At 30.6% G+C, this 15,417-nt stretch overlaps 4 protein-coding genes across 4 annotated transcripts, besides 3 other annotated features; 1 reads left to right on the top strand and 3 right to left on the bottom strand.

The window, feature by feature from the left end:
* Positions 1 to 87: 87 nt before the first annotated feature.
* Positions 88 to 1,079, bottom strand: TVAGG3_0057960 (protein domain specific binding; the record flags this gene model as incomplete). Its single annotated transcript, XM_001310780.1, has 1 exon — positions 366 to 1,079. One exon carries the CDS (start codon positions 1,077 to 1,079, stop codon positions 366 to 368), a length of 714 nt encoding a protein of 237 aa, XP_001310781.1.
* Positions 1,080 to 1,226: 147 nt separating this feature from the next.
* Positions 1,227 to 2,804, bottom strand: TVAGG3_0057970 (uncharacterized protein; the record flags this gene model as incomplete). Its single annotated transcript, XM_001310779.1, has 1 exon — positions 1,558 to 2,298. One exon carries the CDS (start codon positions 2,296 to 2,298, stop codon positions 1,558 to 1,560), a length of 741 nt encoding a protein of 246 aa, XP_001310780.1.
* Positions 2,805 to 4,163: 1,359 nt separating this feature from the next.
* On the bottom strand, positions 4,164 to 6,645 carry TVAGG3_0057980 (ubiquitinyl hydrolase protein; the record flags this gene model as incomplete). The annotated part of the gene is made up of 1 exon (XM_001310778.1): positions 4,211 to 6,619. The coding sequence occupies one exon, from the start codon at positions 6,617 to 6,619 to the stop codon at positions 4,211 to 4,213; it is 2,409 nt and encodes an 802-aa protein (XP_001310779.1).
* A 1,570-nt stretch (positions 6,646 to 8,215) lies between these two features.
* Positions 8,216 to 8,263: a mobile genetic element.
* A 3,820-nt stretch (positions 8,264 to 12,083) lies between these two features.
* TVAGG3_0058000 (protein of unknown function (DUF3447)) lies at positions 12,084 to 13,341 on the top strand (the record flags this gene model as incomplete). The annotated part of the gene is made up of 1 exon (XM_001310777.2): positions 12,505 to 13,341. The coding sequence occupies one exon, from the start codon at positions 12,505 to 12,507 to the stop codon at positions 13,339 to 13,341; it is 837 nt and encodes a 278-aa protein (XP_001310778.1).
* Positions 13,175 to 13,202: a terminal%2Cinverted (terminal inverted repeat of MuDR-2_TvMULE3 transposon ID:TVAGG3_0058010).
* Positions 13,175 to 14,803: a mobile genetic element.
* Positions 14,804 to 15,417: the final 614 nt, after the last annotated feature.

Below are 15,417 nucleotides of genomic sequence, written 5' to 3' on the forward strand. Positions count from 1 at the left end.
GAATTCGCATTTTGTAGTTGAGCTTTGTAGTACTGGTCAACAAAGCATTCATATATTATAATCCCAAAAAATTATGATTAGATAGCACATTTTACAACAATAAATTTTAAATTTATAATTTATATTGAATTCCCTTTAATAATGAATATTTAACATACAATTATTTGGAGCTTTTGGTTACAGATTAGTTATACAGTATCAAGGACAAATAAATGCCAGTATTTTTCAAGATAAAATTTGGAAGAAAGAAAATAATGAAAAAATATATGCGAATTTTCAACTATTAAGAAAATGATTACAACTACATAAAGTTCTAAGTAAGTAACAATCCGATTTTTGAAGGTATTAAAAGAAATAAATCAAAATTAGTCTTCGAAGTGAGTCCATTGATTAATATTATCCTTAAGTAATTGTTGAAGACGCATACAGTCCTGATAATCATCAGTTTTGTCTGGCCTTATCATCTTGGAATCTTCCAAAGTTTTCTGGGCTCTTTTGATAGCTCCTTGTCTATCATGCTGCTGGTGATATAGAAATATTGCATAATTTAATCCAATCGTGACAACTAATGGATCAAAAATCTGTAGATTTTCAGACGCAAGTGTTTCTGCTTTTTGGTATCTAAAATTAGCATCTCTTAATATATTTTTCCTTTCACTTTCGTTTTTAATGCATTCTAGTTTATATCTTAAAAGATCTCCAAAAGTTAGATTTAATAATGCTGTAATTTTTGGATCATGTGAATTTTGTGGAATCAAATAGTTATCTATAGTATTGATAGCAGTAGTACACAACTGAACTACTTGCTGAAGTATAAGAACGTTCGACTCTACAAGTTTTCCGACTTTATAATCTTTTTTAAGGCTTTTCTTCTGCTCTATAATTGATTTTAGTGTTTTGTATGCTTGTCTTTTTCGATTAATTTGTTCCTTTAGCGCAAAAGTTAATAATCGTGCAGATTCATAGGTTAAAACTGGTTGCATAGGAGCAATTTTAACTGCCAGATCAAAAATGTCTTTTTCGCATTCACAAGATTGAAGTATTTTTAATAGAGCCATCAAATTTTCAACTTCGCTCATTTGAAAAATAACGATTTTTATGTTATTAAGTTCATAAATACATTTACTATACCATGTCATCGAGAAAAATCTTAATATTTCATCCAAGTAATAAAACAATTGAGATTCGTATTTAATTTTGATCATGAATACCATTATTGATCGTGCTAAAATCTAAGATTGGCTAATTCCAAACTATTCCTACAAAATTTATCCTCTATTTAATAGATGATTAGAGATTTGATTTGATCAGATGTACTAAGTATGATCAATGAAAGATGAGTCTCTAAATATTTTCAATCAAATAACATGATGTGCACAGAAGAAAATACAGCATATATAACTTCAGGCTATATGAATTTCTCGTGAAGATGAAGAATCAAGAAGAGTTTTATTAATGGATTCATTCGGTAAAAATTATGAATATCAATAATATAAATTCAACAAAACATGATCATTTATGCAATAAACTGAAAGCTTTTATTTTAAAAGATTAACTTCAAAATGTAAAAACTTTTTCAACTAAATCATACTTCTTCATAATATTCTTTTGCAAATCAACGAGCTCTGCAATAGCATCTTTGATCTTCATGGATGGATTGATTCTTGTTGATGCATATTTTACTGATTCAATCCAAGTTTTAGATTCTCTGAAACTGAAATAACTTGGAACATGCGTGTGTGTTAGATAGTAAATATTACTTGTAGACTTCTTTACGTTGTATGTGACGATATCCAAAGATGGTCCTTGATCCAAACTTCCAATTGAATAGAAAAGGAAATCTTTGATTGGACCTCCGACTTTGAACTCTCCGATGTGGAAGAAAACTGGTGGAGTGCCTTTGATAGCTGTTCCTTCAAAATGAGAATCTTTCATTGTCTTGCGGAATGCCCAATGAGCTCCTTTTTGAACTTGCTCATCTGTATTTTCTTTTACCTTTGTAATAAGTGTATCAACACTATCATTTTCATTTACTTTTTCTGCCATAGAATTCATATGAGCAAAATATTCGCCTTGAGTTAATCTAATTCCTTCTGCAAATGGACGTGTAGCTATACCTTGCCATACACCAGTCTTGTCGAATTTTCCATTCATTGCTGATATTGTAAGGATTTCAGCAGCAATAATTGATTCAGGAATACCATGAATTTGATTTGCTTTTTTATCATAAACTTTGAAATCTTTTGCATCAATTTCTTCTCTCATTTGGATAGAGCTGTAACCAGAAAGAACTTGCATTTGATCATTAGGATTATATCTAACTGCATCCTCATCAAATGGAATTGTTTTAACATAATTCTTTGCTTCGTTGATTTGCTTAGTAAATGGTTCAAACAACGAAGGATTGATTCCGATTTCTGGGATATCCTTGTTTTCAACAAGCAAATCATTAAAATAGATAATAGAACGCCATCAAATACGGAGTGTGAGGCAACAATAGCAACTACATCTTCTGATACAGCGATTGATCCGAGTGCAACTGATGGAGGACGAGCAAAATGTAGACCTGAGTAATTTGCAATTTCTTCTAATGTTTTAAGATTTTCTGGCAATTTGAATACAGGAACCTCTCTCTTATGAAAAACTAAATTACCATTCTCATAATAAGTATGAAATCCGGCAAAAGATTTGCATAACTTTTCGATTACAAGATCTCTTGCGTCTGAATTAATACAGCGCCATACACCAACGACGTAATAGTTGTTTTTGATCCATAGACTGTCAAATGCATCTGCAGCTCTTCTTTGTTCTGTCATTCAACACAACAATTACAAAAATGATTTGATTTTTTAAATTTGAAATAAAAAATTTTGAATGTGAATTCACACATCAATTAGAATGTGAATTCACATATTAATAACGAAATAACAGGTATTTCTCGTCAGCTATTTGTAATCGAACAATTTTAGATTGTCATAAATTGAATGTGAATTCACACCCTTTCAAATTGAAAATTGAATTTATTCAAAATTTGATAAATAACTAAAAAAATGCTAATTTGCCTTAATGCCAGTATTCATTAAAAATATTATTGTTTACTATAAGATCTATGGGATATATTTTCATTTTTCAAATTTCAAACTTCATTATTGATAAGTGCCTCATCTCTGGTTTTGAGATGTGAATAGAAATACCCAGGAAAAGATTAGTACCAGATTGGAAAGTTAAAATCTGTCTCTCTAAATTTAAATATTGAATAATTTAAATCATGGCTAATTGAATAAATGATTTGCTCAAACAGTCCATATATAATAAAACTAATATGAACATTCTAAAGTAAGGATTCAATAAAACAAAAAAAAATCTTAATTTTTTAAAAAAACAATCAAAATAATCTTAAATTCTATGCTCAGATAGTCAATAGATAGCAAAACCAATGTATACTTTCGAAAGTAAGGATTCAATAAAAAAATCTTAATTTTTTAAAAAAACAAACAAAATAATCTTAAATTCTATGCTCATATAGCCAATATATAACAAAACCAATGTATACTTTCGAAAGTAAAGATTCAATAAAAAAAATCTTAATTTTTTAAAAAAACAAACAAAATAATCTTAAATTCTATGCTCATATAGCCAATATATAACAAAACCAATGTATACTTTCGAAAGTAAAGATTCAATAAAAAAAATCTTAATTTTTTAAAAAACAAACAAAATAATCTTAAATTCTATGCTCATATAGCCAATATATAACAAAACCAATGTATACTTTCGAAAGTAAAGATTCAATAAAAAAAATCTTAATTTTTTAAAAAAACAAACAAAATAATCTTAAATTCTATGCTCATATAGCCAATATATAACAAAACCAATGTATACTTTCGAAAGTAAAGATTCAATAAAAAAAATCTTAATTTTTTAAAAAAACAAACAAAATAATCTTAAATTCTATGCTCATATAGCCAATATATAACAAAACCAATGTATACTTTCGAAAGTAAAGATTCAATAAAAAAAATCTTAATTTTTTAAAAAAACAAACAAAATAATCTTAAATTCTATGCTCATATAGCCAATATATAACAAAACCAATGTATACTTTCGAAAGTAAAGATTCAATAAAAAAAATCTTAATTTTTTTTTAAAACAAACAAAATATTTTTACTCTCATAGTTAGAACTATTATTATAACAAATATATAAACTAATTACTCAATCCGCTGATAGAAAAGAAGATAAGCGTTAGAAGATATCACCTGTTGGTCAGTTATTTCCTTTGCAGAAGCATCAGAGTAGTGGTACCACTGGTTTATTCCCTCAACGAAGCATGAAGCCTCGTAGTGTCCTCCTGTGAGAGATCCCTGGTGTTCCATCACTCCGTAGAGCCTGTACTTTCCACCAGTGCCTGGTCCACCGAAATGAGGGTTCATATCCAAGATTATTGGGTACTTTACGAATGTATTGTTCTTCAATAATCTCATTCCTTCCTGGTAGAACCTTTTCAGCTGGATTATGAGGACTTTAGGGAGTTTCCAGATGAGTGTTTGCGATTTCGCTGCAACATTGGAGTGGCATTCGCTGCAATACCAAAGATTCTTTTCATCAAGAGTTTCTTCCATGGAAAATGTATCGAAACAGCGATTGATCGGTGAGCACGTTCTGTTAGAAGGCATCGTAGCTGTTTGTCTGAGCTGTCTACGGATCATTGACCAATTAAATTGGCCATCAATCAGAAATTGAGGATTAAGTATAGCGTAGACGTTTCGTTTTGATACCCATGGTACACCATCGAATGGTTTGAAGGTTGTTGACTTCGAAAATAGTTTCTTTTCGAGTTTGATTTTGAATCTTGTATTGCAAGGTTTTCCAAAGGACATGAGCTTGTCCTTTAGGTCTTGGAGATCCGGAGGAAGCTTTTCTTGTTGTCCTTCCCATAGATAACTGAAGAAATTGTCGCATTGACGCAATAATTCCATTGTTGTAGCATTTTCGTTGGAAATCGATATGATGTATGGCATTCCCATCTTCATCATGTTCTTCTGGTAAGGTTTCTTGATCTTTACGCATAGCCAAACTACGACATGTAAAGTATAATGCGACGAGATCTCGAATGCGTAGATTTCGTGACCTTGAGCGGGTGCTTTGTAAGTAGGGATGAAGATTGCCCGATGAGATGACTCTTGAATATCCGCAAATGAGATATAAATTTTTCTTTTCACTTCCAGAGAGATACTTTCTTCGTATTCTTCCAGGGAAGCGTCCTCGAAGACCTTCAGCTTCATGGTACGCATCGGTTCCACTGGATTTGCCGGGACAAAAATAATTTGTATCGTAATAACTTTTCTCGGCGGCAAATGAAGGTTGAGAGTCATGAATGGTTCGAACGATGACTGTTTGTTATTGCATTTAGGGCATGTGAGCGTGTGTCTGCACATTCCGAAGAAAATGTCAATAATTGGGGAGTCATCGGTCAGCTTCATCGCATTCCAAGCTTGCATAGGGTCTCTTGTCATCTTTATTGACTGTGGTCGGCCTTTCGCGATGTTCATATCATCATGGATTGTTCGGAGAACAGTTCCGAGGAATTCATGGGCGTCGTGAGGGTCTCTACCTCGGAATTCAGGGGCTATTCGGTCGATTACGTCTTTGAAAGCGTGTGGGTTGATAACAGATTGATTTCCGTTCCAAGCGATCTTGCAGAGCTCAACAAAGTCGCTGAGAAGAGCGCCATTGTTCGGATAATTGGTCCATTCGTTGCCTTCGAAGAGATGAAGTAATGGCGGAGTATGGAAAAGACATTGCAGCGTAGAATTCATGTAGCAGGTGTTGCCGAGGTTGAGAAATCCGGCTGTGCCTGGCTGTGGACGGTCAATCATGTCAATTGAGACTAATGAGATCGCACGCTTGTTTAGGGGCTGTAGAGAGTGGATATCCTTAGTATCGGGCATGACTTCCTCTTGTATGTCGGCAACTGAGCAGGCTTTCGTTGAATAAAATTCGGTTTTTGTTGGATCGGGAGCGTTTTCTTCAATTAGAAGCTCCTGATTGTCTTTTAGCATATACTCACAGATAATTTTGGTCTGATCGAGGATTTCGCCGGGGATTCGACCTTCATAGTTGCGTAGATGGTAATCATTTGGTGAAAATCCAAATAATTCCAAGGATTTTGTATAAAGATCTGAAACACGCGAATACTTCGAGATGACTATTGTCTTAAGCTGTGAACCGTAGCAAAGCTTATATGTCGAGTACTTCAAAACTGGAACATTTTTATTACGAATTGGATCGTGTGCGATTTCAACAGTAATCTCTGGGCCACCACCATACCATGAATGGAATGTTTCCCAGACTTGCTGAGTAATGACTTCAAATTCTAAGTTAATAATAGCATTTTTTCGTAACTCGTTATTTTCGTTCAATAATTTTCTGTTATCGATGGTTGCTGGTCGCGGGCCTGTTGTTTTCTTTTCGCTGAAATCGACATACTTTTTCCATTCGCGAACAAAAGTTGCTGAAATGATATAGCCACGGTTTTCGGGAACAAGTTTGTACTGCTCCTCAAAAGCCTTGATAATCTCCTTTTCGTCATGCGCTTTTAATGATTGCGCATTATCCATTTAGAGATAAAAAATTCTAAAAAAAATTTATTATAAATAACCGATGTAAATTTTCTATCGGTAAAAAAAATATATTTGAGACAATTGAGACCAAAATACCAAACAAAAAATTATATTTTATTATTGGAATATTTGATATTAGAGATTAATGTTAATTCAAATACAGTTGAAATAAAAAAAATTGAATTGGCCTTCGATCGAGCCTAATTTTTATACTGCTAATTTAGTTTAATATTTGTCATTCAAAAACGGGCGGTTCAAATCAGCACCCATCATCGTCTATTAAGAATTTGTTCTCACAGAGGTAGGGCAACGATAGGTCAAAAAGGCTTCTCTGATAGATTTCCTTGCCTTTTGGATATGCTATAATATATAGCCTAGCATGATAGGATATGATGTCAAAAGTTAGAACATAACTTAGGATCTTGAGAAAAATGAAAAACAAAAATTACATAAAAAAAGGAAAATTTTATCTAATTTGTTTTTTTGGACCGAATAAGTAATTTTATTGAATTTCAATACGACACATAGATTTTATTATTAGTAATAAATATAATGGTTTACTATTAACAAGGAACCTAAACTAATGAAAATTTGATTTCAAATATTGTATATGATTATCATAGATTACCAAAATATATTGCTATTTATGAGGATATAATATTGATTATTAGTAAATCGTATAAATTTAATAAATATACCATGAATATTGAATGAATTTCTTGATTCATAGGGGTAAAACGCGCTTTTATATGATTTAGACAGAGAATTTATGAGATGTAAATAACACAATAAAGGTTTATATTGAATATTTTCTAAAAATAAATCGAAATTATAAAAAACAATACATTTATTCATTGAAACTACTTGGACAAATATGAAACAAGCATTCAGGCAATACTTTTGAGACTTCAACGCATCTGATAATTTTTATATAACTTCACCTCTTATGCTTAGAGTGGAGGTATTGAGATCGTATAAGTATAGATGAGCTCACATTCAGATATGATGTGTGAACTTCTGTTTTCACTGCAATTTTGAATCAGAATAAACTCAAAACAAGAATAAAATGATATACTCACTCTCTAAATGTGTTCGAGATTTAAAGTTGTATGAATAAAACGATTCATCTTTCGAAGCCTCCCATTTAATGAGAGACTTCGAAAGATGAATGTATTCATGTAGATGAAATACTATATATGACCATGTGTGATACTAAAGATATCAAAATGTTCATTTTTAAGTGCAATAGAAGGGTTATCTCTCGTAAAATCTCAATTTAAGGAAGATTTAGAAAGAACTCCTTTCCTAAGTAGATAGTGTGTGGTTTCTGTCTTTTGGTTGATCAGGAACTATGAAATTAAGTCGGACAGAAAGAAGTTCTTTCCAAAACAGACTCCAAATGAGTTGTTCGAAAAGAACTTCCTTCTGTATATGGATAATTGTAGTTACCGCACTGAAGTATGTGATTGTGATGATGGAGTTCTCGATAAATCTAAAATCGGATTAAGATTAATTGAAAACTCAAGTAATTCTTTGAAATCTTGTGTTGTCTGGCACTATAATAACCAAAGAATGAGAATATTATGTTGAATGATGAGTACGTGTGCTCGGCATTCGCCGAGCGAATTGAGTTTAACGTACTATGAAAAGTGACAAATTTGGGCTTTTTTTCCTAGGGTTATGATCTCTTCCTTTCTGCTCAATACGACAGAAATGAAAGAATGAATTTGTACTCCCTAATTGATTACTACAATCTGTATCTATCTTTAACATAGAATTAGCTGCATTGTGATTTATACTCCAGAATTATTCAATTTAAGATCAACCTCGTAAATTTTAATCATATTGCACCAATACTCCTACGTTGAGATAAGAACATGATTATACATACCAAAGCCCCATATTAAAAATCAAAATTTAGCACCTCCATTATGCAACCACATTATTCGTCGCAAATAAGTATATTTACGCATATTATGATGCATATTCACACAACTCGTATACATGAAAAGTTATTAAAATCAGACAAAATTATTGCAATAAGGAAAAAAAAACAACTTTATTATATATGTTAGTAATGAATTACAAATATTTCTACAAAGAATGCTCAATACTTCATATAATCTTCGAATATTTCTTATTACAAGTTAATACATTTTGACTCGAACATGATAAACAAAAGCTGACACGCTGATTACTACATTTATGAAAATATAGTACGTTTCCATTCATCTGTTTACTTGTTTTTGTTGGAATAAAATCATTTTTTTTTTCTTTCATGAAATAAGAATTTTGCTGCGAAAGCAATATCTCTAACAATAATTAATACATTACGTCAACTCTGGAATGAGTATTTATCAAATATGATATCAAAATCAAAAATTAGTTGTTTTTTATGAGTAAAAACGATGTAAATTGATTATTTGACTAATTATCAAATACTTTGATTTTCCAAATTTTTTTCGAAATTGATTTTTTCATGTGAAAATTCAAATTGTTTAATTTCATTTTTGAAATTTTGAATTTTTTTTGGAATTTTGAGTTGATCAATTCAGCAGAATTGATAATGCTATTGCTTTAGGGCATACCACAAGGTGATGAATAAAAGGTGAACATTAACAAATTATTTTAAATCACAAATATCATCCTCATCAACTTTAATTCTAAAAAGAACTGTACTGAATTATGAAAATGCATGATTTACATTATTAAAATCTTTGAATGAAAATAGTACAAGATAAGTTTTTATTCATTTTTAATTAGATTTAAACGAAAAACTACTCCATATTAAAATTTAAGTCGAGAAATCGTATTTTGTTCTTATTTGTTAGCATTTTGTAGACATTCTAATCTTGAATTAATTTGTTACATGATATTATTAACAAATTTAACTGAAAAAATATGTTAATATGGAATAAACCATGATTATATAAGCTATCAATGCTATATATACATATGTAAAAGATTCATATTAACTCAATTAACAAAAATGATAGATTTTCATAAAGGTTCAATCTAGGTTCGTCCGAAAATTTTGATTTTTATATAGAAGACATAGTTTCATATACATAATTAAATTTTCAAACAAATTTGATCATACCATTTATTAAGCAGGATAGTATATTAATTACTATCAGTATAAAAATATAAAAATGATTATATTTAATTATTGCATAATTTAGTCAAAGAGTTATAAGCCTCAAGTGATCGTTATCACCTTCAATGCACGTATACTTTATTGATTCATAGATATTTAATCTATGTTTGACATGTTGTTGTCGTCATTCGTTTTGTTCCCATTCTTCCTAAGTTAGAATTAGAGAATACACCATCCACATCATCTAATTTGGTCCTCAGCGATAGATTGGTTCATTTTGGAGGAGTCCCATCAGACAGTTTTCGAGCACCAAATATCAAATTTTAATGTATACAAATCTTTAGTGATTTATCTCTTTTATGATGAGTAAAAGGTTTCTGCTCATCAACATTTGATTTCCGACATATATGATTTCTAATTGCAATTATTTACTTTCTTTTTATAATCTAACTCTGTGACTCATACCATAAATTAATTATTGGAAAGTGTCAATATGTTTGGCACAACGCATGGCGGAAGATACCAAACCATGCAGGGAATATGATACGTTTAAGATCTCCGAACTTTTTTTCCAAAAATTTTCTATCGTTGCCCTACCTCTGTTCTCACCAAATTTCAGAACTTCTCTTCGGAATGGGAGTGTATGGCTTAAGAATTTCCTATCAGATACAGGCATACCGTACAATTTGTGTTTTGTCAGAAATCTGAATCTTTTGTTGGCATCGTTTTTGAAATTTTCTGTTGTAGCATAGAATAAGCTAAGAAATGCCTGATGTTCATATTCGTTGGATTGTAGAGCTGAAGAGCTTTTATTTATTATAAAAAAACTATATATCATGGGTTAATTTTCATCAATTAACCAAAAATTGTTTTGGGAGCATGGATAATCTAGCAATTATGTTGGCCTATTGCGCAATTTCAGGATTAATCCTTTATTTTTCACTATTTTTGATAAGTTTTCTATGATTACTAAGTATCTCCGTGGAAATATAATAGAATCATTTTGATTTGTCGAAAACATCATATATCAAATTAAACTGTATTAGTAACTTCTAGCGATTGGGCACATTAAAGATAAAAAGCAGGCATCTCTTTTCTCATATTGATGAAAAGGCTATTATTAGCTATGACACACTTAAAAATATTTCATATTTTCAGCTTGCAAATTATAAGAAAGTATCTAATTATTTAAATTTAATGGTAATTGTGGACAATAATTCGATAATTATATTACATTAACGTAATAAGCCTTTACGGATTCAAAATGAAGCCTATATGAACTATGTAGATGATGTTTTCGGTTTAAGCATGATTTGTTTATTCTTTCAAGATTGAACATTTTCTGACTCAATCAGATTTCAATTTTTCATTCATCAATAGTAATAACAGTCTGTGCGCAATTGATACTACTGATTAACTCATGAATTTTGATACAAAAAATCCGATAACTTTTATTTTTCCATCTAGATTGATTGCACTGATATGTTTCAAGAAATTAGATATAAATTTTAATTCAATTTTTTTGAAATGGAATTATGCCAAAATAAAGTCCAATTGAGAGTGCGTTTGTAAATATCACAAAAATATATTTGCTATGTAATAGCTTTTTTTAATCAGTTCTATTACTGATAAATCAGTAGTTTTTCAAAGTAGAAAATTTACCTTCGAAATTTTGTGCATAATAGTCCTTCGGACAAGAACAGCATTAATTACTGAATTTGGTAAAAAAGCATGTATCTTTTGATAGAAAACGCTTTAATTAGTGAATTACAAATATATATATCAACATATTCGGATCATTGATCAGGTATTCCATATTTTTTTCATTTTGAGCCCGAAAATAACTTTATTTTGATTGTAAACGTATAGATTCTGCGGTTTGAATAATATGTAATGATGTATGAGCGATTTATTGCATTTATGAAGGAAATTTATGAATTTTTGTTAAAAAATACAAAATTGAGAAACAATTATAAAAATATCCAATTATTTACTTCTAAATGATTAAATGTATACTTGAAAAATTCTATTACATTTCAATTTTAATTGATAAATATGCAAGTGATTTTTATATATAAATAAATATAGCTAAGAGTATATCTATATAAATGTGAACTCTATTTAGACCTGTTCATACGGTAGCACGTGATAACTTCGTGTCGAATAAGCGCAGTGGTAAACAATTATTTTTTTCTTACGATTGTCTGGTAAAAATGGTAAACATATAAAAGATAAAGATTATATTGAAAAACGGTATTATAACGAGTAATTAGGTCTGTCAGAACGATTAAAAAAATTTGATCAAAAAATCAAGTGCCGGTTTCATTGAATTTTTTTACCAAGCATTTTCTTTCAGCATGTCTAAAAATGGTGAGCTTACGAACCATACAGAACTTTTAGTGACATATAAAGACTATATTGAAACATTTAATTCATTGTATACAATAAGATCAAAACAAACCTTATCGATACCAAATATTTTTGCGTGGAGCAGATCATAAAAATATTTAGTAATATAATTATTTACAGGAATGGTTACTTAAAATCATATTTAGCACTTTTCAAAAAATTTTATGACGAATATCATCCAATACAAGTTCCTAACATTTCAGTCATTTTTGATTACTTTGTGTATAAAGAATATGGAATTGTTTTAGACAGTGCAAACAAGTCATCAATAAAAAAAATAGATAAAGGTCATAGAAGCATTTATTCATTCTATCATGAAGTAACATATGATTTATCATTGTATGTTCATGACGAAAACACGATCTTCAGCTCAATTATGAAAGATGACAAAGAGAGTTTTATAGCATTTACAGAAACTTCAGGATTTGATCTCTTTCAAAGATTAAGTTTAGAATTATATCCTAATTACTTAAATCTTATTGAATTATGTTGTTATCATGGTGCAGTTAATTGTTTTAAGTTTCTAAGAACAAAATATAATTTTCCAATCACTGAAAAATGTCTTCAATATTCTTTCTTGAGTGGAAATCCTGAAATCATGAGTGAATGCATGAAAGTAATGAAACCTGATGATAGTTGTATGCGATATGCAATTATTTCACACAATATAGACTTTATTTGTTTCTTGATGAATGAACACAATATCAAAATTTCCCTTGAGAGTTGTTGCGAATTCAAAAATCTCCAAGCTTTTTTAGTTTGTTTAGATCAATGTTTTAATATTGGTTGCTTATTTCCTTATTCAGCAAGCTTTAATATCCCATCACTTTGCAGATATCTGCTTCCTTTTTGTGAGGATATAAACAAAAAATGTTCGAATGGTAATACAGCCCTTCATTATGCTGTTGAAGGAAATTCTATCGAAATAATAAGACTTCTACTATCTCATAAAGCTAAACTCAATGAATTTACTGAAACTGGAAAAACAGAACTTCATATTGCTGCAGAAAATAATTGTAAAGAAGTGATAGAACTCCTTCTTTCTCGAAACAATAAGAATTACCGAAAAAGTGACAAAACATCAAAAACTGGGAGGGGGTCTCAATTTTTATTACTTATATTATTTTACAATATTTATATAAATACTCTTTATAATATATTTTACTATAAAATTATACCTCAAATTCAAATATTTAAAATATTATTTACATAATTATCTCAAAATTATATTTTTATATATTATTTTTCATATGTATAAATCATATAATCTATATCTATGCAAATCTCATCTAAATTTTTTGAAACAAACCGCTACCATTTTATAATGGTCCATCTTAAATTCATCATAAATTCTGGTACATGTTAGTACCAGAGTCTTCAAATCTCAAACACTCTGGTACCAACATGTACCAGACGCGAGTTTCCAATGCCCTCGTACGATTTTCTATTAAGATCTTCTTGAATGAGAAGGTCTTCATAGAAACTCGTACGAGGGCTTCTCTTTTAAATACTCTGGTACCTGCTGGTATCGGAGTCGACTTTACAGCCCTTTCCCCAATTTTGAAGCTGGGGAAAGTTTTCAAGCAATGAAAGGGAAGCTCTCGCTATGAGGTGAAAATCTAGAATTTTTACCTCATATCGAGTAATCCTTTGTTAATTGCTTGAAAACTTTCTTCAAATTATCAAAATTTCGAGGAAAGTTTCCTTGCTTCAAAGTAGAGATGGAGCCCTTTGAGCCACTGCATATAGGTCAGTGATTCAAAATACTCCATCTCTACTAGAAATCGCCAAAATTTGGGTCGCAATCTTTGAAATGCGACGCAAGTTTTGGCAATTTCGCGAGGGACTTGCTCCATTTGGTGCATAGATTCACACTCTATGCACCAGATGGAACAATTCTTTCGCTGACAGCGGGAAACTTTGTCTGAATAGTTTAACATTCAGACAAAGTTTTCCGCTGTCAGAGAGGGAATGGAAGGGTAAGAGGTATATATTCATAATGTATACCTCTTACTCTTCCATTCCCTCAAGAAAGTTCAAAAACTTGGGTGCAATCAGTTCTGATTGCACCCAAGTTTTTGAACTTTATATAAGGAATTGTTGGCTATGATGTACTGATCATGAATCAGTACATCATAGCCAACAATTCCTTCGCAAACAGTGGGAAACTTTGTCTGAATAGTTTAACATTCAGACAAAATTTCCCGCTGTCAGGGAGGGAATTAGAGGGTGGGAGATATATAGATAGACTATAAATCTCTCACCCTTTAATTCCCTCAAGAAAGTTCAAAAACTTGGGTGCAATCAGTTCTGATTGCACCCAAGTTTTTGAATTTTGTATAAGGAATTGTTGGCTATGATGTGGATAGCCGCTGCCAGACCAAATGAATTAACCGTTGTGAATAACGTTTCTGAATCTTTATTTAAAAAGATAAAATATCACGATTTTGGCTGCGTTAAAAATCAAAGAATTGATGTTTTTGTCAAAAATCTTTTAGAAGAAGTTGCACCCAATTACTTTTATCGTATTAAAAACGATTTACTTCAAACAGGTTTTATTCCTTCAATTAGAATTCGCGAGCCTCGATTGACAGATTATAAAACAAAATTGAAAAGAGAAGTTCAATCACGTTTATACCAAGTATTAAATTTTGTTCAGAATCAAGAAGCCAATTAAAAAAAAAAAAAAAAAGGTATTGGGGCTTCCAGGGGCTGCGCCCCTTCTAGCCCTGAAGATGTTTAGTATAAATGAAGTTCTTATATACGGGTCTTCCAGGAGCTTTTCACAAATTATATATGTTTTCATGTTTTGTCAAGACTTCTTCGTAAAATCAGACAAAAATAATGTTTAGGGTAGAAGGTTAGATATAACCTCTTTTCTAACCTCTTTTCTACCCTCTTGAATTTTCAAGACTTCTTCGTACATGTTTTGTCACTTTTCTGTCACTTTTCAGGAAAAACATTTTTATTATTATATATAAATGAATTTTACAAAACCTCCGTTACCGTTCTTTGGAAATAAGAGTAAATGTAAAGATATTATATTGAGAGAACTTAAGAAACTACCGAATGGTCTAACATTTGTAGATTTGTTCGGTGGAAGTTTCTATATATCCCATTTATGTCATACCGTATTTCCTGACTCAAAGATTATATGCAATGACTTCGACAACTATATGAACCGTCTCAAACATATTCCAGACACTAACAAAATATTGAAAGAGTTAAAAGAAAAGATACCTATAGGTAAGATGGAACGTATACCATTAGATAAGAAAAATATTGTGAG

The sequence above is a fragment of the Trichomonas vaginalis genome, chromosome IV, assembly GCF_026262505.1.
Source record: "Trichomonas vaginalis G3 chromosome IV, whole genome shotgun sequence".
In the NCBI taxonomy this organism is placed as follows: Eukaryota; Parabasalia; order Trichomonadida; family Trichomonadidae; genus Trichomonas; species Trichomonas vaginalis.